The 24,882-nt window shown below is 36.2% G+C and overlaps 1 protein-coding gene across 1 annotated transcript in view; it reads left to right on the plus strand.

Moving 5' to 3' along the window:
• The window catches only part of ADAMTS20 (ADAM metallopeptidase with thrombospondin type 1 motif 20), a 262,945-nt gene that overhangs the window by 52,913 nt on the left and 185,150 nt on the right, over positions 1 to 24,882 (plus strand). The window contains exons 4-7 of the mRNA XM_042780536.1: positions 15,237 to 15,496; positions 22,437 to 22,520; positions 22,915 to 23,039; positions 24,354 to 24,394. Coding sequence (XP_042636470.1) covers positions 15,237 to 15,496; positions 22,437 to 22,520; positions 22,915 to 23,039; positions 24,354 to 24,394 — 510 coding nt within the window. The remainder of the gene's footprint in view (positions 1 to 15,236; positions 15,497 to 22,436; positions 22,521 to 22,914; positions 23,040 to 24,353; positions 24,395 to 24,882) is intronic.

A 24,882-nucleotide genomic window follows, 5' to 3' on the forward strand; every position in this document is an offset into this window, starting at 1 on the left:
GGGTTTGAACCACCAGCCTTCTGGTTAGCAGTCAAGTGTCTTAGCCACTATGCTACCAGAGCTCCCCAGTTTTAATAGTGTTGCTGTTAATTGCCATTGAGTTTATTTCAACTCATGGCAAATTCATGTGTGCAGAGTAGAACTGCTCCATTGGGTTTTCAAGGCTGTGACCTTTTGAAGCAGATTGCCAGACCTGACTTCCAAGTGGATTCAGGTGGGTTTGAACTGCCAGCCTTTTTGGCTACTAGTAAAGCACTTAATCATTTGGACCACTCAAGGACTTTTAGTGGGAGCTCTGGTGGCGTAGAGCCTAAAGCATTTGACTGCTAACCAGAAGGCTGATGGTTCAAACCCACCAGCCATTCCTCGGAAGGAAGATTGGGCAATCTCCTTCCATGGAGATACCGCCTCAGAAACCCAAGGAGGGGTTGCTATGACTTAATGACATTTTAATTTCAATAGGCACACACGTTTGCAAAATACTTCAATGTTGTTGTTGTTGTTATGTGTAGAGAGTTGGACTGACTCATAGTGACCCCTCCTTGAGTTTACGAGGCAGTATCATTACCGAAGTAGATTGCCCCATCTTCCTTCCAAGGAATGGCTGGTGAATTTGAACCACCAGCCTTCTGGTTAGCAGTCAAGTGCCTTAGGCACTATGCTACTAGAGCTCCCAATAACCTCAATAGATACCAGTATTCAGTGTGAATTTTACTTGAATTTTCTTTAAAGAATGAGATGTTATGTTCCATTACATGTTAAGATACTAAAGTAAAAATTCCTTTTATTGATAAAATATATTCAAATACATCTTTTCAAGAAATAAAAGAATAAGAATAGGAGTTTGGAATATCACATTAATACACTACATAATAGTTCATCTAAATTCTTTTGACCCTTCTGTCAATTGATTACTTTGTCTTAGTCTTAATTTTCTTCTTAGATTTTCTGATAAGCGATTGATTTCAAAATGTGGAAAAGCACTTTGTAAAATGCAAAAGGCCACAAAAATGTTCCTCTTTTATACTCTTCAGATGTAGAGGTTGGGATAGCAAAGGTTGGAAAGAGATAGTAGATATATACACACATACAAACACACACACATATACATAGGAGTTCTGGTAGTGTAGTGCTGCTAACTAGAAGGCTGGCAGTTCAAACCCACCAGCCATTCCTCGGAAGGAAGGTTGGGCAATCTACTTTCATAGTGATACCACCTCAGAAACCCAAGGAGGGGTTGCTATGAGTCGGGTCCAACTCCACAGGACATAACAACAACAACAACAACATATATCCATACACACACACATTCACATATATACATATACATATTTATGTTTTTTTAAAGAATATTAAATACATATATATGTATGTAGGAGCTCTGGTAGCATAGTGCCTAAGGCACTTGACTGCTAACCAGAAGGCTGGCAGTTCAAACCCGCCAGCTACTCCTCGGAAGGAAGGTTGGGCAATCCTACTTCTGTAGTGTTACTGCCTCGGAAACCCAAGGAGGGGTCACTATGAGTCGGAGCCGACTCAACGGCATGTAACACCACCACCAACAACATATATGTATGTATATAAGATATTAAACCAAACTGCCAATGAGTCAATTCTGACTCATAGTGACCTCCTTTGGGTTTCTGAGCTGGTAAATCTTTATGGAAGTAGATGGCCCTATCTTACTTCCTCGGAATGGCTGTTGGGTTTGAACTGCCAGCCATATGGTTAGCAGTCAAATGCCTTAGGCACCGTGCCACCAGAGCTCCTTAAATATAATATTTGTGTATATAAAGTCAGCATCAGTGTATTGTACTGTGGTGGCTTGCATGTTGCTGTGATGCTGGAAGCTATGCCAGCAGTATTCCAAATACCAGCAGGGTCCTCAGGGTGGATAGGTTTAAGCAGAGTTTCTAAGACAGACTAAGAAGTAGGACCTGGTGATCTATATCTGAAAAAATTGTCTGATATGGTGCCGAGGATAAGCACTTCAGGTTGGAAAGTGCTCAAACTATGGCTAGGGAAGAGCTGTTTCTTCAAAGTAGAGTAGACCTTAATAACATGAATGGAGTAAACCTTTTGGGGCCTTCATTTGCTGATGGGACATGACTCAAAATGAGAAGAAATAGCTGCAAACATCTATTAATAATCAGAACGTGAAATGTATGAAATATGAACCTAGGAAAATTAGAAGTCATCAAAAATGAAATGTAACACATAAAGATCAATATCCTGGGCAGTAGTGAGCTGAAAAAGACTGTAACTGGCCATTTTGAATTGGGTAATTGAATGGTCCACTATGCTGGGAATGACAAAGAGAAATCGTGTAGCATTCATCATCAAAAAGAACATTTCAAGATATATCCTAATGTAAATACTGTCAGTGATAGGATAAGATCCATACACCTACAAGAAAGACTGATTAATACAACTATTATTCAATTGTATGCACCAACCACTAATGCCAAAGATGTAGAAATTGAGGATTTGTACCAACTTCTGCAGTCTGAAATTAACCAAACATGTCATCAATATGCATTGATAATTACTGGTGATTGGACTGCAACATTTGGAAGCAAAGAATGATCATTAGTTGGAAAATATGGTCTTGGGGATAGAAATGATATTGGAGGAATGATAGAATTTTGCAAGACTAATGACTTATTCATTGAAAATACCTATTGTGAACAACATAAACAGTAAGTATATCCATGTATCTCACCAGGTGGAATGCAGTGGAATCAAATAGATTACATTTGTGGGAAGAGACAATGGAGAAACTCAATATCATCAGTTAGAACAAAGGAAGGGTCCAAATGTAGAACAGATCATCCTTGCTCACATGCAAGTTCAAGTTGAAGTTGAAGAAAATTAAAACAAGTCCACAAGAGTCAAAGAACAATCTTGAGTATATCCCACCTGAATTTAGAGACCATCTCAAGGATGGATTTGGTACATCAAACACTAATGACTTACAAACAAACAAAAACAAAAACAAACCCACTGCCATTCACTCGATTACAACTCACAGTGAACCTCACTGGGTTTCTGAGGCAGCAAATCTTTATGGAAATAGATTGCCCGATCTTCCTTCCATGGAGTGACTTGTGGGTTTGAACCGCCAACCTTCTGGTTAGCAAATGCTTTAGGCATTGTGCCAGTAGAGCTCCTTCACTACTGACTGAAGACCAGATGAATTTGGGCTGATATTAAGGACATCACACATGAAGAAAGCAAAAGTTCATTAAAAAAGCAGGAAAGAAAGAAAAGACCAAGTTGGATGTCAGAAGTGACTCTGAAACTTGCTGTTGAATGTAGAGTAGCTAAAGCGAATGGAAGAAATGAGGAAATAAAAGCTGAACAGGAGATACCAAAGGGTGGATCAATAAGACAGAGTATTATATATGTGTTATAATGACATGTGCAAAGACCTGGATTTGAAAACCAAAAGGGAAGAACATGCTTGGCATTTCTCAAGCTGAAAGAACTGAAGGAAAAAATCAAGCCTCAAGTTGTAATATTGAAGGATTCTTTGGGCAGAGAATTTAATGTTGAAGGAAGCATCAAAGGATGATGGAAGGAATACACAGAGTCACAGTACCAAAAATAATTGGTCGATGTTCAATCATTTTAGGAGGTAGCATATGATCAAGAGACGTTGGTATTGATGAAAGAAGTTCATGCTGCATTGAAGGCTTTAGTGAAAAACAAAGCTCTAGGAATTGGTGGAATACCAACTGAGATCTCTGCAATGAATGGATGCAAATCTAGAAGCACTCACTCATCTACATCAAGAAATTAGGAAGACAGCTACCTGGCCAAGTGACTGGAAGAGATCCATATTTATGCCCATTCCAGAGAAAGATTATCCAACGGAATGCAGAAATTGCTGAATGATATCATTAATATCACACTCAAGTAAAATTTTAATGAAGATAATTCAAAAAAGGATTGCAGCAGTACATTGACAGGGAACTGCCAGAAATTCAAGACAGATTCAGAAACGGATGTGGAATGAGGGATGTGTCAGATGAATCTTGGCTGAAAGTAGAGAATATCAGAAAGATGTTTACCTGTGTTTTATTGACTATACAAAGACATTGAACTACATGGATCATAATAAATTATGTACAACGTTGTGAAGGATGGAAATTCCAGAGCACTTAATTGTTCTCATGTGGATTGTGTACATTGACCAAGAGGAAGTTGTTTGAACAGAACAAGGCAATATTGTATTGTTTAAAATAAGGAAAAGTGTGTTTCATGGTTGTGTTCTTTTACCATACTTATTCAATTTGTTTGCTGACCAAAGAATCTGAGAGTGGAACTACATAAAGAACAATGCTGCATTGGGATTGGAGGAAGACTCATTAACAACCTGCAATGTGCAGATGACACAACCTTCCTTGTTGAAAGTGAAGAAAACTTAGAGCACATACTGATAAAGATGAAAGCCTACAGTCATTTTTTTTTTTTTTTAATTGTGATTTGGGTGAAAATTTACAGAGCAAGTTCACTGTCCGTACAGCAGCTCACGTACACTTTGATGACATTGACCACAATTTACCACAATGCAACAGCTCCCCTCCCACTTCCTCCCGATAGTTACCTCTTCCCTGTGTCTGTCCCTCCAAGCACTCCCGCCCCCCGAGCTGTCTCCCTGTGCATAAGCAGCCCTTCTTTCTCCCATGATTGTTCTCTCCAAGGAATGTATCTACCTCAGGTCAGTGTTCAACTCATATGCCTGCCTTTTGTTTGGCTGGAAGCCACAGGTGTGGGTTCAATGTCCAGAACTGAAGGGCAGCTAGGGGCCATAGTCTTGGTGGTTCCTGTAACTCAGAGCTGCCGAGACACCAGGACATGGAGTTGTTTCAGAGAAGCAATTTATTAGCACTCCCAGGTGAGGTTCTCGTGCCCTAGCATCAAGGCCAGAGAAGTCGCACCCCCGGGCAGGGGGGGATAGATTCTTATAGACACAGACAGGACTTAATTGGGGACACTAAGGGTTGGGCATTCCTACTTCCGTAGTGATGCTGCCTCGGAAACCCAAGGAGGGGTCGCTATGAGTCGGGCTGACTCGATGGCAAATAACAACAACAACAAGGAAATGGCAGGGTCCAATTAGCTGTTGGCACAGGTCTGCACTTAATTAGCATAAGGGGGCTTCACAGGAGGAAGTTTGTCATCACGTGGGACTTTCCAGCCTGGGCAGGTTTTGTCACCTCGGTTGTCTTATCAGGCTGTCTCATCAGGGCCTGACACCTGGAGGAAGCTGTTAACTGAAATGTTGGTGGTTTGAGTTTGCTCCGGCCTAACAGTTCCACCAGGCTGTATCGGACCAGCAAACCTGGTCCCCCCCTTTTTTTTTCTCCAAATGATTTTGAGTTTTGTTGCACATTTTCTCCCTCTCTATTGCGGATCTCCTACAGAGATACCCTTACAAGTGGTTGACATTGGTAGCCGGGCACCATCTAGTTCTTCTGGTCTCATAGTCGTATAGGCTGCAGATCAGATGGTATACCAGTCACCAGGACTAATTGTTTCCATGAAAGCCTACAGTCTTAAGTGTGGATTACACCTCAACATAAAGAAAACAAAAATCCTCACAAGTGGACCAATAAGCAACAGCAGGATAAATGGTGACAAGTTGTTAAGAAGTTCATATTACTTGTAACCATAATCAACACCCATGGATACAGCAGTCAAGAAAAATCAGCTTATTGCTTTGGACAAATTTTATGCAAAAAGACTTGCTTGAAATGATAAAAAGCAAAGATATCACTTTGTGGATTAAGGGTGAGCTTGCCCCAAGCCATGATATTTTCAGTAGCTTCATGTGCATGTGAAAGCTGGATGATATAAAAGGAAGATCAAAGAAGAACTGATGCCTTTGAATTATGGTGTTGGTGAAGAATATTGAATATACCATGAGCTACCAGAAGAATGAATAAATCTGTCTTGGAAGAAGTACAGCCAGATGCTCCTTAGAAGGGAGGATGGTGAGACTTTGTCTCATGTACTTTGGGCGTGTTATTAAGAGGAACCAGTCTCTGGAGAGGGACATCATACTTGGAAAAGGAGAGGGTCAATGAAAAAGAAAGATCCCTACCAAGATAGATTGACACAGTGGCTGCAACAGTGGGCTGAAGACAACAGTTTTGATGATGGCACAGGACCTGGAGCTTGGCAAATTAGAGGGTTAGGGAAAAAGAGAAAGATCCTCAGTGAGATAGATTGACACAATGTTTATAACAATGGGCTCAAGCATAGCAATGATTGTGAGGATGATGCAGGACCAGGCAGTGTTTCATTTTGTTGTACATAAGGTTGCTGTAAGTTGGAACCAACTTGATGGCACTTCACAATAACATAAATACATCTTAAAGTCTCTGAATTTATGAATGAATGTACACTTCTTTTTAAAACTCCTAATCTCAGTCTGCTTTTCTGGATTTTTCTCAAGGCTTTATCCCAAGTGGAGCTAAATGCCTTTATATTCAAATTTTGGCTCAGCTTTATGATTCTCTAATGCAAAGAAGATTAGATGTCATATTTTCATGGATATAACTATAGCTAGTTCCTCTTTTAGTTTTCTAGGAAGCAGCATTTTCCATTATGACCCTGGTTTCTAAATTCTTAACATTCTACAAGTGTTACCACATGTGACCTTCAGAAGAGTGATGTGATGTGGAATTCAGTGTAGTAATTGATATTCAGGATTTCTGAATTCATCTCATTATTATGTCATTTATTCAGTTGGTGGCTGTTGAAATTTCATTTACCCTGTGTCACATGTCTGTGTGTTTTAAAATGTGCCTGGTAATAGTAACTGATTCAGGGATGCTTTGAGGACTAATGATGTAATGTTTCATTTATGTTTCAAGTTTCAGCTTGCCACAAGCAAGTCCACAGTCTTCTGTATATTTATTGCTAGTAGATATATTAATTAGTGAAATTCTTTGAAATGAAGCACTATAAAATATTTTATAAACTATGTCATAATTACCATGATAAATGGTGATTAATATTTCTAATAATATTGATACATCATAGAGGATTGTAGATTTCCATACACTTATGTTATAGAATACTACTGTATTAAAAATAAATATTTTTCAGATAACAACAGCAACAATATTTGATTAGCTATGTTACTTTGGGCAGTTTATTTAACCTTCCTATTCCTCAGTTTCTTCATATTTGAAACGAGGACAATTAGTTTTTTTTTTTTATGGAGTTGCTGTTAATAATACAACAAAAACCAAAACCAAACCCCTTCCCATTGACTTGATTCTGACTCATACCAACGCCATGTGTTACACAGTAGAGCTGTTCCATTAGGATTTCTTAGCTGTAATTCTTCTGTGAAGCCACTGGATGGGTTAGAACCACCGACCTTTAGATTAGTAGTTGATTGCAAACCACTTGAGCTGCCCGGGGACCTTATTAATGATAAAGGGAATCACATATGTGAAGTATACTAATACCTGTTCATAGTAAATGCTCAAAAATATTATATTTGTTATTACTGTTACTAATAGTGTTAATTATTAAAGTCAGTAGTGGCAACAAGGGCATATAATGGATCCAGAAAAAAGTTCAAATCATGAGAAAATATGTTAGATTTCACAGTATGTCTGATATGATCACACTGTGTTTTAAGGCACACTGAATATTTGCATTGGGAAATCTGGGGGCATTCAACAAATGGTAGGAAAATCAGTGGTTCTAGAATAGGCCTTACTTGATTTTATACTCTCCTTTAAAAAATAGATGGTTATGTGCCATAAAATATTTTCTTAGCTAATCAAATACAGACATTACTATCAATCCTAGTCTATACAGAGAGACCTAAATGAATGTAATACTTGATGGTAGAAAAAGTCAAAGGCAACCAATCTGTCCTTGAATTGCTGCTATTTTACATTGTATTCTGTATAATCTTTACCCCAAGCTCTGGGTGGATCAACCTTTTGTCCTACTGCTCAATATATTCCTTTCATTTCCTCTCCTCCCTCAGCCTTCTTTCTTTCCTTCCTTTCTTCCATCTCTCTCCCAACTTTTCATCATTTTTCCTTTCTTCCTCCTAATCCCTTTTTCTTCTTTCTATGAACATTTATTGAGCATTTATGAAGGACAGAACACATTGCTTAACAGTGTTTCCAGTCCTTAGGGAATTTATAGCTTGGTGGTGGGAGGCTACATTGGCAGCTGTGGTTAGTGGTAGACTGGTTGAGAAAGCTTGGGCTTTATCTTATGGCAATGAGGATCCATGGTAGTTTCATGGGTAAAGATGAGATAGAGGAGTGTTCCTAAAAAAAAAAAAATCTTTTTGAACATAAGTGAAGGATGAATGTGAAGGGTGAATATGAAGGATGAATGAAGGTGACATGATTACTTGGGAGAATTTTATGACTAATTTTGCATATATGATTCTAATAATGCTATTCTAAGGTGAGAAAGACCTCAATTAGTTAATAGGCAAGGGCACTGTTGAGAATAGGATTACTATAAGGAGTATTTTGAAGGAGAAATGGAAAAACATGGTGACTAGATACAAAGATTGAAGGAAGGATAGGTAGAGCCCAATGGTGGTATCTCATTTTGAGTGTAAGTTGTAGGTATTAGGATGTTATTGCTCACATTAATAGAAATGGGGAAAGAAAATGATAAAATCAGTTTTCTGTATTTTGAATATGAGATGCTAGTAGGAAATACCAGTGGAATTATAGGCTTCTAATTACATTATTATTTAACAGAATTCTTTAATAGTTTATGTTCTTATGAATTGTTATTAATGTTTAACATTCCCTTCTAGAATGCACTAGGCTGTTATAAGGATTATATTCACTGATGAAATTTTGAATATCTTATGCTCTAGTAGACAGATTATCTTTGTTGCATGATGTGCGTGATTTGATGGTTTGTTTTGGTCTAAATTAGTTTTGGGTCATAATACACTTGTTATTAATAAAGGACAAGACATAATTTTAACATTTGACTCAATGGAACATAAATAGAAAGAGAAGCATTGCATTGAAATGATGTCATTGAATTGGTGTGTGAGCACTGAATAATGGCCATTTATATAGGGAATTTGGAAAGGTCACTTTATCATCATTTGCTATGCTTCTTATGTAGAAATATCAAAAGGTAATAAGGTTAAAACTTAATCTTGTAAAATAGTTATAGATGCTATTTTTAAAACAATATTTTATCTTGCTGTTGTTGTTGTTATGTGCTGTCGAATTGGACTGACTCATAGCGACCCCTCCTTAGGTTTCCGAGGCAGTATCACTACGGAAGTAGATTGCCCCATCTTCCTTCCGAGGAGTGGCTTGTAGAATGGTAATAATGAAACAAGATCATTGTAATGACTTAAAGAGCACTGAGATGTTAAAGGGAGTTCTGGTGGCATAGTGCCTAAGGTATTTGACTGCTAACCAGAAGGCTGGCAGTTCAAAACCACCAGCCACTCCTCGGAAGGAAGGTTGGGCAATCTACTTCTGTACTGATACCGTCTCAGGAACCCAAGAGGGGTCACTGTGTTTCGGATCCGAGCTGATGACAGTTGAGTTTGGTGGGTTTTTTTTTTTTTTGAGATGTTAAAGACAATGTTAAATAGTTTTACTGTCCCCTGTACAGACACACCTTTCCAACTAGCCAATATTAAACGTTTTGGGTGTATATTCTTTATGGCTGATTGTATACATTTTGATAAATATATATTTGTGTATTTTGAGAAAGAGTTTGCATTTTTCAAAATGGGATAATAATATTCATGTTACTCTGCTATTTAATGTTTTTACTTAAAATGCATCATGAACATCCTCCCACATAAAAATACATACACCCAATTCATTCTTTTAGCTGCTGCATGATGTTCCTTTATTCAGTTCTTTCTCTGCTGAGAATTTTCAGTTTAAATAGTTTTTAATTAAATTCCTTAAGCTTTCTAGTTATGGAATCCAGTCATCTGCCATAGAACAAAAACTTACTTCCTAATATTCATGCTATATGTTTACTTTTATTGTCTTATTGCTTTAGCTAGCATTACCAAAACAATAATAATGTGATATTGATGAGAGCTAGCATATGTTATGTTTTACTATTTACTATTTCTTTATTTACTATTTGTTCAGACTTTGTTAATAATTGAATACATATCCATGAACATGTGAACCAAGTCAAAATGTAGGATTTAGACAACTCATGTGCAGCCACATAATTTTCCCCTCCCCATTTTATCCACCTGCCTCGCCTGGCCTGAGACAACCATCCCGTATTGTCTCGCCTGAGACAACCATCCCATGTTTATCATCTCCTTACTTTGTTTTTGTATAGTCTTACTGTATCCATAGGTATTTGTAAAAGTAGGTATTTTTAGTTTTCAGTTACATAAAAAATTGTGTAATTTTTTAAATTTATCTAGTGACAAGATTTATTCATATTATTATGTGTTGATGAATTATGAAATTATGTACTCTAAATTCTTGAGTTATTTTGCCATGGAGCTGTGTAGACTATTCTTTTACAATTATTTCAATCACTATAGAGACTAAAGGAGCTCTGGTGGCATAATGCCTAAGGCATTTGACTGCTAACCAGAAGGCTGGCAGTTCAAATCCACCAGCCACTCCTAGGAAGGAAGGTTGGGCAATCTACTTCCATAGTGATACCGCCTCGGAAACCCAAGGAGGGGTCTCTTAAGTGTTGAAATCTACTCCATGGCAGTGAGTTTGGTTTTTTTTTTTTTTTTTTTTGGTTTTATAGACACTAAACTCTTGAGATCTGTAGTGATAAAACTGTATCTGTAGTTGAATTATTGTGTTCTTGCTTTTTTTCTCTTTCCTTTAGTGGTTAAACATAGTAACACTTGAGCCAGATCTTGAGTGCTACGTATTAGTTAACATATAGCTCTGTACATTGTATATTATTAACCCAATTCTCCAAAAGCTTTTGTTTTTGATAGGTAATTTCAACCCATTCACCTTTATTATGACAAATGATTTATTTAGTTTATTTCCTTTTATTATTTCTATTTCTAGCTTCATAACTTATTAACTGTGTGTCTGAGTTTCTTAGCTATGTTGTACATTCTTCATCTTTAAAATGCAAATGATAATATCTATCTCAAATAATTTTTGTGAAAGTCAAAAGAGTTAATATGAGTAAAGTTACCAGAACATTACCTGGCTTTTAGTAAGTGATGTCTGTGTTAGGAGGAAACTCTTGTGGTGTAGAGCCTAAGGCATTCTGTCTAACCAGAAGGCTGACGGTTCAAACCCACCCACCAGCCACTCTTCAGAAGGAAGATTGGGCAATCTACTTCTGTAGAGATACTTCCTGGAAAACCCAAGGAAGGATCACTATGAGTCTCAATCGACTTGACAGCAGTGAGTTTTTTTTTTTTTTTAATATGTGTTAGGAATTATTATTTGCATTTCATAGTAATGATATGATGTTTTCTTTTTCCTCCCTATTTTTGTATATTTTTTGGATTTTAAAAAAATCACCTCTTTTTCCTTCCAGTAAGTTTGAAATTCTACTAGGATGTCTCTAATTTTCTTTGGCAATGTACCTATTTTAACAGTTATAAACACACTTATATTTATTGGTATATTAAAAGTAAACAGTAACTGTGTCCCTTTTCCACTAAGATGTGTGACTTATTCTATTTATATCCTCCCCCACTGAAAGTTTACAAAGTAGTTATACCAATTTTTACTACTATCATCAAAATATGAGAGGGTCCATGCTCCACATGATGACCATTCCTTGTTAATCGCCAGTCTTTTTTATCTTAGTCATTCGGGTGGGTGTATAATGGTGATTCATTATATTTAAATTTGTATTTCTCTGATTACTAATAATTTTGGATACCTTTTCATACATTTATTTCTTTGAATTTTTTGTTTTTAATTTTGATGCCTGCTTTTTTTTGCTTAGTCCTTTGTAAGGATTAATTATATAATCTTTATATAAGCCCTTTGTTGGTTATATATATTGCAAACACTTTCTTCTATTCCCTTAATGGTGAACAGTAGTCTTGATTGTGTCAAATGAATAGTTAAGTGAATAGTCTTTATGGTTAGTGTTTTGTTTTTGTCCTTTCAAATAAATCTTTCTTGTACCAAGATCATAAAGATATTTTATTATATCATTAAAATCGAAAAAAGAAAAGCCTCATGAAACAGGTTTGAGATTATTTCCGTTTTCCAATTCTTTGAAGAGTATTTGTAAGATTGATACTGTTTCTTCTGTTAGTATCTGGTGGTATTCATTGATGAAACCCTTTGAGATTGAGTTTTTTGGAGGGATTAATTACAATTTGATTTTTAAAAAGTTACAAAGATATAATACTGTATGGGTTTTGATAAGTTGTATTTTTCTAGGAAAGTCTATTCTAAATTTATTTACATCATAATATGTTCATATTATCTTATTAATATCTATGTTGTTGTTGTTGTTATGTGCCGTTGAGTCAGCCCCAACTCATAGTGACCCCTCCTTGGGTTTCCGAGGCAGTATCACTACGGAAGTAGGATTGCCCAACCTTCCTTCCGAGGAGTGGCTGGTGGGTTTGAACTGCCAGCCGTCTGGTTAGCAGGCAAGTGTCTTACCTACTATGTTACCAGAGCTCCTATTAATATCTATAGGATTCTAATATTGGTTATTCTTCTTTTCATTTGTATTGATTAATCCTTGCAAAATTTAATCTTTAAATTTGAAATTATATTTTATTATAAACTTCTTTTGTGTGTGCTCTAGTATTATCTTCTAAAATGTTCACATTTAGTGTTCTCTGTTTCTTTCATTATTTTTGTCTGCACAAGAACCATATAGTCTAGATTAGTTTCTGTCAGTCTGATGATTCAAGCCATAGAATTTCCTTAAATGGACTATGTTCTTTTAAAAATTATATTGTTAGCCAGTGAGAAAGAGACTGGTCAGACTTTAGGAGGTTTTCAGGCAGTGGGATATTGGCAGTAGAAGGTAAGTTATGATTTGTTTTTCTCTAGGGATGGAAAGTAAATAGTTAGACAAGTAGAAAGTTTTCTTTTGGGGAGTGTAGAAGGAGATGTTTCTTTTCTCAGCCAAGGGGAAGCCTATAGCTCCGTGCTGCAAAAATACATCCAGTGCTGCCATGTCAGTCAACAGCCAGCTTCCCTCAGAGTAGGATGCTGCATCTGAGCAGGGAAAACATTTCTTCATGCAGTTTGGTATTTGGTTTTCCTTTGCTTTCTCTTGTGGTTGGAAATTTGCATTATTTCTAGTTTTTAGGTATTATGAATAAAACTGCTACAAATATTCTTAACTCACTGCCATTGGATTGATTCAGACTCCTAGTGACCCTTTAGGACAGAGTAGAACTGCCCCATAGGGCTTCCAAGGCTATACATCTTTATGGAAACAGACTGCCTCATCTTTCTTCCACGGAGCTGCTGGTAGATTTAAACAGCCGACCTTTAGGTTAGCGGCTGATTGCTTTAACCACTATGCTACCAGAGTTACTACAAACATTCTTGTACAAGTCTTCTGTGGACATTTTGTTTTTTCATTCCTGGTAGGTATATGCCTGGAGTGGAATTTCAGGGTCATAGAGTAGATGCATATTTAACTTTATTAGAAATTGGCACATAGTTTTCTAATGGGATTGTACCACTTTAAATTCCTACCAGCAATGTACGAAAGTTCTAGTTGTTCCACATCCTTGCCAACACTTGATATTATAAGTCTTTTTAATTTAGCATTTCTGGTAGGTTGAGTCACATTTTTGTCTGTGTGCATGTCTCCTGGCTAAATTTTTATTGAGGTATTTAAAGTTACTTGATGTTTTATTCTTAAATACGTGCTCATTTAATTTTTGTTGTCTCTTCCCACTATAGTGTAAGTTGTATAGAATGCTATTTGCTCTTCAATTTCTAAACATTTCCTGACATATTGTAGGTGCTCACTAATTATTTATTTTGAATGAATGATGTGGATGAACAAATAAATATGTGAATATTTACCATCTTCCTGATTAACAGTGGGATTTGGATATATCAGATGTATTTGGGATCATCTCCATAGTCCAATAACTGGTCATGTTTATTTTAGTGGTTGAATCACCCTAGAAGGAACATGGTAGGAACAACTTTTATGACTATGCACTTAGTTTGTCAAATTTTCATAGTATTCCACTGAGATAAATTTTAAGTTTTAAGAATTAGAGAGAGAAACTCATCTGTGGAAACAGTGTTTAAGGGCTATGTTTCTTTCAACTCTAGGATTACTGTTCATTCAAAATAAAATGAATTGTTTCTCTCAGAAAATATAATTTTCTACTAGCACAAATCAGGATTCAGAAATTATTTCTATAAATGTATGTTGTTGTTGTTGTTATGTGCCGTCGAGTCGGCCCCAACTCATAGCAACCCCTCCTTGGATTTCCGAGGCATTTATCACTATGGAAGTAGGATTGCCCAACCTTCCTTCTGAGGAGTGGCTGGTGGGTTTGAACTGCCAGCCGTCTGATTAGCAGGCAAGTGTCTTAGCCACTATGCTACCAGAGCTCCCTATAAATGTATAGGAGTTAAAAAAATAGTTGCTGTAATAACTTTTAATGTTCAATAACTTTTAATGAGTTTTATATAAGAAAGAAAAATACAAGTAATTAGGTATTTTATATACTCAATGTTATGAAATTATATGTCAACATATTGCTTTTCTGGGTTTGAAAAACCACCTGTTATTACATGAATTTATTTTCTGGTAGTCTTCATGCTTTTTACATGTTGTTTAACAACAGTTTGCTTTGTTTTATATTTTATGAAACTTCACACTACAAAATGTCATTACTCTGTAATTAGATTAAATGTCATCATGGCTTGAGGGCTTACTTTACATATTGAAAGAGTGTAGGGACTCAGTGATTCATTTTTGTTTTCTACCCACTGCTTAGTAAATGATTTTGAATAGCTGTACCTCTGAAAGTAAGACTTAGAAATACAGTTTTGTTAGGCAATCTATGAAAATGTGAAGATTTTATAAGTTTTTCATTGTCATTAATAGTAATGCTTATGACAATGCTGTACAACACTGTTTTAAATGATAATTTCTTTTTAATCTTCTATTGTTTCACATTGGAAGTGGATGTGTAAGTATTAAATATTTTTGATTATTCAATTTTGTTCAATACTTTTAATCACATCCAATTTAGTGATCTGCATTATATTTTTATTTTCCCGCAGAAAGTCAAATACGGAAAACCACTTTACCCTTTTATAACTATAGCAACATGAATGAAGATCTTAATGTCAGGAAGGAAATGGTTTTACAATACCCTTCAAAAAATGTATCACTGGAAGATGAAAGAAGTCAATTACATTCCAGGAAAAAACGTTTTTTATCATACCCGAGATATGTGGAAGTTATGGTTACAGCTGATGCTAAAATGGTTCGCCACCATGGACAGAATTTACAGCACTACATACTAACTCTAATGTCAATTGTAAGTAAACTTAACATGGATTTTCTATTGTCTAAAATGTTTACATTAATTTTTTTACGTTTAATTTTTAAATTTTTCTTTTCAAAATCTAGATGTAAGGAAATCGTATCTAGGTTTAAGGGCAAAAATAATATTTAATTGAAATTTTGTTTAGATAAATGTACATACAGTTAAGTGTCCCATTCTATTACTTGTGCAACTTTCTAAAGCAATTTAAAATCCATGAAACCACTCCTAGAACACTCCTTCATCACATGAATGGCTTCTGCCCCCTAGTGACAGGAAAGAAGATACTAGTAACATTGATCTTTTGCCCTTTGCATCTGAACTTTAAAACTTTACCCTATTTCTGCAGCAGAGCACTATTTTTACTACTCTACGTTTTCCAAATCAGAAATTGAAACATACAGTCTTTTAAGTTCCATGTACATTTGTGGAGATAAAGTGATAAGATATTACTAATGGGGCTGTTTTGGCAGTTTTGGGATGAAAGCTCAAAGAGTCCTTGATCTTATGTTAATATGTCTGTCAGGCAGTGATGGTACTGGTGTCCATGGGACTGAATTGTGATGCTTTTGAAGAGCACCAACTCTCTTAGTGGCAGCACAGAGCTTCTTTTAGACCTGGATATCTTACACACTGCCTAGGACAGTACTGGGTTTAGGTCTATTATTTGTGAGTAATTTCTAAGAGCACCCATTTTATGCTCAGAAGTACCTGGTTTAGCTGAAAAATTATATGGTTATCTATTTATACATATTCAGGTTATTTGGAAATTATCTCAGGGCTGGACGTATCTCTGTCACATGTTGGGAATTCAGGTCTACTTGGTTAAAAAAAAGTTGGCCAGGACATATGTATAGGCCTTTGTAGATTTTACCCTAGCTAAAAATCCCCAGTTAAGTTTATTGGGACTTGGAGATCCTAAAACCTTGTCATTTTCTGTACATACGATACATGCTTTTAATTTTTATGATTAAAAGTTCTAAGAATATATGGTCTGTGTTTTGCTCCACACTATCCCTGACACGAAGTGAGTACTTGACAAATACTTATTGAAATAAATAAATAATAAACATTTTTTGAATGGATGGATGGAGGTTAAAGTCAAAGGCATACATTTTTTCAGAATGCATGATATTAAGGAGCTCTGGTAGCATAATGCCTAAGGCACTTGACTGTTAACCAGAAGGCTGGCAGTTCAAACCCACCCGCCACTCCTCAGAAGGCAGGCTGGGCAATCTACTTCCATAATGATACCGCCTCAGAAACCCAAGGAGGGGTCTCTACGAGTTGGGTCCGACTCCATGGAGCATAACAACATGACATTGTGATAGATAAAAAACAGAGATGATCCAAAAAGATTGTCTGAAATTTTTATAATATAGACACTCATTTTGTTTTCTGAATTGAATTTTTATATTTTAAATTTTTAAAATTTTTTATTGTGATTTGGGTGAAAGTTTACAGAGCAAATTCTCTTTCCATACAGCAGCTCACATACATTTTGTCTCATGACATTGACTGCAGTTTCCCGCAATGCAACAGCTCCCCTCCTGCTTCCTCCCCATAGTTACCTCTGCCCTGTGTCCTTCCCTTCCATGCACTCCTGCCCCCTGAGCTGTCTCCCTGTGCATACACAGCCCTTCTATTCTCCCATAATTGATCTCTCTAAGGAGTGTATCTACCTAATGTAAATGTTCAGTGCATATGCCTGTCTTTTTTTTGGCTGGAAGCCACAGGAGTGGGTTCAATTCCAGACCTGAAGGGTGGCTAGAAGCCATAGTCCCAGTGGTTCCATTAGGCTCTATCAGACCAGCAAAACTGGTCCTTCCCCACCCCCGCCAAAGTTTTGAGTTTTATTCCACATTGTTCTCCCATTCTTTCCAGGATCTCCTACATAGATCCCCCTCTGAGTGGTTGATAGTTGTAGCCAGACACCATCTAGTTCTTCTAGTCTCATACATAGTTCTATAGGCTGAGAATTGCATGGTGTACCAGTCACTTGGACTAATTGTCTCCATGCATCTTTGATTTTCTTCATTCTTCTTTGCTCTGGACGAGGAGAAACCCATTGTTGCATCTAGATGGCCACTTGCAAGCTTTTAAGATCCCAATTGCTACTCACCAAAATAGGATGTGGAACAATCTTTTTGTGTAGTATGTTATGCTAATTGAGCTTGATGTCCCCTGTGACTGTGGCCCTGAGCCCACAGGTCCAACTATTCAGTCCCTCTGGGTAGCTGGCTGTGACCAAAAAGTGACTACAACCTTGTCCCTTGTCAACTCTACTATATACCTGGGAATTCTTACAGAACATACAAATACACTTGTAGAAACACTGTCTGTCATCCCTATATGTGGTCTTGGGCACACCCTCTGCATAGATATACCTAACAGTTCAGCTTGTGCACTCATCTATCCACCCACATATCAATGTTTGCCTTCACTGACAACACAGTACTATATGTGTAAAAGGGTTCATCTTTGATGTCTGTACCTCCCATGTACCTCTCTCTGCCTTCTTCTTCCTCAATGCCACTGTTTTGATCACTCACATTTGGTACATTGCCCTTCTCTTCACCAAACTGAATTGAATTTTTAAAATGACCACAGAACTATGGATAGAACGGCAGCCTAAAGAGGTTTTTTTTAAGCTTATCCTGAATTCAAAAGCAGAATAATGCAATTTTTGGGGTATGTCTTGTTCCTTAGGAAGGGATTTCTAAGCGTTGAAGTGGAGGATATCAATCTGAGGTGGCAGGAAATTGTATCAGTTACATGGAACACTATTGAGTAAACTTTGCAATTAAAATAGTTACAGAAGGTGATATTTATTTTTAAAAAATTAGGAGAGATTAAAGGAAAATACTAGGTTTTATAAATGCAACAGGTTTTTGAAACTTTTGCAATGATGAATAACGTGAATATAGGTGCTTTGGAAATATTGACTAGGAGTAAAGGAACATAGGGTATTTGGAATACATGCATTTTTGTTGACATTCCCACCCTCAGAAACATTTTTCTATCTGTACTTTATGTAAAAATCAGTTGGTGACATACTTTGAGGTGTAACTGAAGTTGTCCATGAAAGCTTTAAAGCCAGAGTTAGTGATGAGAGTTTAACAAGGGCAAAACAGATCTTTTGAATTCATGGAAAGCAAATCTGCTTCTGAGAATAACTGAAATACCAAACCAATGCATGTTCATATCATTTCCTAGATTTCTAGTCCTGTTAGAAGGAGAGCAGATTTTGAAGAAGAGACATTTGTAGATGCCATCAGCTGATTTGCATTAAGCTTCTGTTCACAAGTAGATAGATACTGCAGCAGTTGAGCAAGGAGGACCATTCCAAATTTAGATGGGGCAGGAGGAATAATTTAGGAGAGGAATGTCTCTTCTTTTTAGGAGGTTGGGTCTTTGTATATACTCCCTCAGAGGTCAAACTTCATATGACTTTTAAATTACCTGGGTGTAGTGCTTTCTTCATTCTGTTTTTCTTACTCGTTGAAAGAAAATTCAGATGAGAGTAGAGTTTAAGTCAGTAGCCTTTATGGTTCTATACATATATTGTTATTGGTGACCAAACAATGATCACAACTGTATTGATGGGTATAAAAAATGTTAAAAGTGAAAGGAAACTTAGAGAGAGAGTGACAAACTCTCTAAAATCTTGTCCCTTTCCTCATCTTAGTTTTAAAGTCCCTGGACCTTCTCAGTCCTGGGCAAAGTGGGACAGTTGGTCACACAACATAGAGAGCAGTAAATCTAGGACATGTTTTATCTTCACATGTAAAATCCCTTTCCAAATTTGCTTTAATGAGGTTAAGAAGAATTCTGTGTCCATATAAGTGTCCCCAGATGTTTTCAGTTGGTGAGAAAGGGAAGGAGTCATTCAGGTTATTTTTTCCCTAATTTTTTAGTAGGCATTGACTGGATTTATGAAAACACACACATTTATAATATTGATACTGTTCTTGGATATTATTGATAATGGCATAGTAGCACAGGAAAAAGTAAAAAAAATGTGATTTAGACTTGAATATGATCAAAAAGTATTTTTTGTATGTTGAGGCTCTGGATATGATGGGGAAAATGGCTGAATGCTCTCAACAATGAGCAAATGGATTATATATGCAGTTTGGAGAAGGGGTCTACCTTGACCCCTCTGCACAAAGTAAATACTTGTGATATCTTCTTGAGCTGTTTATTTTCAATAATTTAATAAAATGCCTGAATACTTTCAATAATTTAATAAAAATGAGAGCAATGATACAGAAATAATATGTGACTTATTTATTTTATTTTAATTTTTTAGAGAGCTTGAATAATGTGAAAATAGCTTGGTGATCTTTATATTTCAAGAATTTCTAGAATTAATGATAAAATCAGTGAGGAAAAACACAACGTATATTGTAAAGAATTGTATAGTATATATAATGTAGTACATGTGCCAGTGAGCAGAGGTTTTGAATATCTGATAGCCTATAGCTTTCATCCTTAAAGAATGTGGGTAACCAAAACCAAACCAAACACACTGCGGTCTAGTCAGACCCAACTCATAGCGACCCCTTTTTGGGTTTCTGAGGCAGTATCACTACAGAAGTAGATTGCCCAACCTTCCTCTGAGTGGGTAACCAAAAAAAAAAAGAAAAAAATCCCAAACTTACAGCAACCCCTCCTTGGGTTTCCAAAGCGGTATCACTATGGAAGTAGATCACCCAATCTTCTTTCCAAGGAGTGGCTGGTGGGTTTGAACCTCCCGCCTTCTGGTTAGCAGTCAAATGCCATAGGCACTACGCTAAATGTCATTTCTGTATACATTATTAAGCTACCAAAATACTCATAAACTAGAGTTTATAATTATTTTTATATTTATTGTTGTTATGTGCCGTGGAGTTAGACCCAACTCCTAGCGACCCCTCCTTGGGTTTCTGAGGCATTATCACTATGGAAGTAGATTGCCCAACCTTCCTGCTGAGGAGTGGCTGACCATTCTAAGTGCTTGTGTACTATCTTATTTAATCCCTATAGGAGCCAGAGAAGTAGGTATTATTATCAACAAATGGCAGTTAGAACTTGAATCTTGGTTTGTTTAATTTAAAAGACTATGCTTTATACAGTTAAACCTGTGAAATCCAGAACCTGTATAAGGCAGAAACCTTCCAGAGAAGGAAAACTAAAATATTTTCCACTAAAAAAGAGCAATAGAAAAGTGGCAGGACTGTACTCTGTCAAAGGCGAAAACTTCGGAGTCCTGGAAAAGCAAAGCAGTTTCATTGAATTCCAGCACTCACAAGTTTCACTGTAACTACTTCCCATCTTTTCTAAGAATTCTTTTGGTTTTCCCTGAAATTACCACTTAAGGAAATTTTTGTTGGAATAATATATTTTTAAATATTTTTTTCAAAACAATTGGTAGTATGTTTCCAAATTTTAGCTAGTGATCACTTTTCAAGAAAGCTGAAGTATCTGTTTCCTTCTGAAGCTCTAAATATTTTTGTGGTTCTGAGTGTTTGTGGTTATATATTTTATAGTTAATAACACTCAGGTTGTCATTATGTAGTCAGTATCTTGAGATAGGAGTGTGGTAATTAACCATGTAGGTACCTCAAAATGTTTAAACTCTTTTCTCTGTGGAGTACTGGGAACACACGTTCTCCATCACAGAAATGTTCACAGATATTTTTAATTTTTAGAGAGAAAAGAGCCTTTGTCTTTAAATTAAAAAAAAAAAAAACCCACAAACTCATTGCCGTCGAGTCGATTCTGACTCATAGCGACCCTCTCTTGTGTTTTCAAGATGGTATCTCTCCAAAAGCAGATTGCCCAGATTTCCTTCCGAGGAGTGGCTGGTGGATTTGAACCACCAACCTTCTGGTTAGCAGTCAAATGCCTTAGACACTATACCACCAGAGGGCATTATTTGCTTTATCTTATAATTTGATTTAAAAATTCCCTTTAAAATAATAGGATCAAAGTGTAACTCTGAAGTAACAAATGTTAGTATACTTGTTTTCTACAGTAGACATTTTAAAAAAATCTGAATATGAAATGAATATTTATAAATTGAAGGATGAATTTTCATAACTCCCACTTTAAAGTGGATAATACTGCAGTGCTAACAGATCTACTTGAAATTGTCAGTCATCTAACTGTCCTTGTCTTAACTGAAGTTACCGTCAACCTCACTGGATCTACCATCACTCTAGCCAAGACATGGTACCACCAAAGTGAAAGGCATCAATGTAGGCAGAGATGACAAGCCTATAAGGACTTGTAACTGTACAGCTAAAACAATAGTAAAGTTGCTAGAATTTGTAAGTGCATACTGACCCTGCAATGTCAGTAGCTTCAGAGATGCCTTTGGCTCTGGTTCTGGTGGTACACCGTTCGACACAAACGGCATTGGCAACAATCATGTTAGATTTTGTGTTGAAGCAGCTTTGGCCAATGGTGTGATGGCTCTACTTCTGGTCTTAGTGGAAAATTGTAAGTTTTATGTGCACACTAATGTGTGTTTAGATCACTTGAGGATCTTGTTAATATGCAGATTCTTATCCACTAGGTCTAGAAAGTCCTGAGATTCTAATTCTACATTGCTAACCAGATCCTGGTGATATGTACTCCTGGTCCATGGACCAGTCTTTGAGTAGTAAGATCTAGGATAATTGTCCTGACACTTGCCTTTAATTGGAATCATTAAAAACAGTATTTAAACAACAACAACAATAAAACCTGGCCTGAGTGCTGACTCCAAAGTTTCTGATTTAATTGATAAGGGAAGTGGCCTGATCATCAGGATTTTAAAAAATTACCCAGCAAATTCCAATGTGTAGCTAAATTGGAGAATTAATGCTATAGCACCAATTTCAATTAACTTTTGAAAAGAAAAATTCATTTGAGGCATCTAATCCTACATTTTTTTTTTCCCTTGCAGGTTGCAGCAATCTATAAGGACTCAAGTATTGGAAATCTTATAAATATAGTAATTGTAAAATTAGTTGTAATCCACAATGAGCAGGTAAGAAATAGGTCTGCAGTTAGTAATTTTAGTTGTGGTATGCTTTTAGTAAGGAGTTCTGGTGGGATGTGGTTAAAACATTGGGATACTATCTAAAATGTTGGTGGTTTGAACCCACCAGCCATTCTGTGGAAGAAAGATGAGGCAGCTTGCTTCTGTAAAGATTTATAGCCTTGGAAACCCAATGAGGATTGCTATGAGTTGAAATCAACTCAGTGGCAGTGAATTTGGTTTGGAAAATACGTTTGGGTGAATATATGGAGAGACAATGCTGTTTCTTCATTTGTTTATGAATATACTGTTTGATAATCTGTGCTGATGTTGATAAACTTGGAAGGAAAAGAGGTCAGGAGTGGTTTTATATAGTACTGAAGTATTTTTTTTTTTTGTGTAGGAAGGACCAGTCATCAGTTTTAATGCAGCTACCACTCTACGCAACTTTTGTTTATGGCAACAAACTCAGAATGTTCTTGATGATGCCCACCCTTCCCACCATGATACTGCTGTTCTTATCACTAGGTATAGTTTTAGAAATTACCCTTCTAGTTGCAATTATTTGCCTTTTCTCTCTAGCATGATCAATGATATTTCCTAATACCGTAGTAATTGATAATACATGGAAATATTCTGAGTACTTTGATTAGCAATGTCAGGTTGCAAGGCGATGAAATGACCTAAGCAAAATATCTTTTTATCATGTTAGTGACAGAATGAGAGCATCAAGGATTGTACCTTGAAATGAACATAGTTGTGGAACCAAGAACAAGTTTTGTTCATTCCCTACTTGGTCTTCCACTGGCTTGGAAAAAGAGCTTTTGAATTTTTTTTTTGTTGCCCATGTTTTGGATTCCCTCTACTTTTTAAACTATCTGTTCTTTGTTTTGATGCTCAATTTATGTCTTAATTTCCAGCGCCCCCCCCCCCAGGTTTGTTCTCAGCCCTAATTATTTATATGAAAACAGCTACTGCTGTTGTAAAGTAATTATCCCTTTAACAAGCACCACTGCACATTGTTAATTCAAACCTTTGTATCAGCAACATTGATGCTACCAATATAATTAGATTCTAGTTTGTTTGCTTATTTATTTAATTTTGCTTGACCAAAGTAAATAAATCCTTCATTTTAGAGGTCAGACTCACAGAAGTCTCAGGTTTCCATAACTGCAATGAAAGCCTTTAGCCCATGTGAAATAGCTGACATGACTTTATCTCTTTTCCAAACTAAATCAGGATTGACTTAATTTTATACACAGGAAGGCATCATCAGTCTTTCATTTTTCCCTGGGTTGTAGTTAGAGTCCAAGTAGCAAAGACTGAATATAACAAGTTCAAGATGAGAGAAAAGGGCTATGGGAGGAGACCATAGGCAAGAGAGAAGATCCATAGAACTGAATGGTCAAGGCTAGTTAATGCAGAAGCAAAAATAAATAAATAAGTAAAGAACATGGTAAAGTTTGAAAACATCATTATTTTTCAGACACAATAATAGGTAAAGTTTATAATAACGTTGAATTATTCAGAAAAGGGTACTTATATTACATGTATTGTATAACTATGGTAGAGAGATGCATAATATGGTTAGAAAGTTTTTTATTAAACTTGATTCAAGTTTCAACTATTTATAACAATGGCTTCTATATAACACTTATTTTTATTGATACGCACAAATGGTGCATTATTCTAGCTTAACGTTATTGAGAGTATAATAAGAACTAGAGTTTGGAAGATGGTGTGTGATGATAGTTATGCCATAGTTAAAGCTTTTTAATCTTTATTTGATATATTGCAAAAATAGTTTCTAAAAATGCTTCAAAATAAACCTTTTGTTTTAAGGGAAGACATTTGTGGAACCAGAGAGAAATGTGACACATTAGGTAAGTTATTTTGTAAATTAAATTTAGCCTATATAATTGCTTACTAAATTATATAAAATAATTTTTGAAGGTTGTTTTCCTTTCATTTTATATTTTAATAATTTTGTTTGGTTATTTTGATTATAGTTGTTATTGTTTAATTGTGCTTTGAATTTTACAGAATATTAGGAACTAGTATTTATTTACTGATTACTAAATATCCGGTACTACATAAAGTTTGATACATTTAATTAAAGTGTTTTATCATGTAACATTTGATCCATACAAAATAATATATGTAGCCTAAACCCACCAGCCACTCCTCGGAAGGAAGGTTGGGCAATCTACTGGGTAATGATATTGCCTCGGAAACCCAAGGAGGGGTCGCTATGAGTCGGATCCGACTCCATGGCAGTGAGTTGTTTTGTTTTTTTTTAAATATAATTTACAATAAAATTATAATACAAAACATTGAAGTAGACAGCCATAAATCCACCACCAGGTTAAAG

The sequence above is a fragment of the Orycteropus afer genome, unplaced genomic scaffold, assembly GCF_000298275.1.
Source record: "Orycteropus afer afer isolate SDZICR_OR568_19922 unplaced genomic scaffold, OryAfe1.0 scaffold00045, whole genome shotgun sequence".
NCBI classification, from domain to species: Eukaryota; Metazoa; Chordata; class Mammalia; order Tubulidentata; family Orycteropodidae; genus Orycteropus; species Orycteropus afer.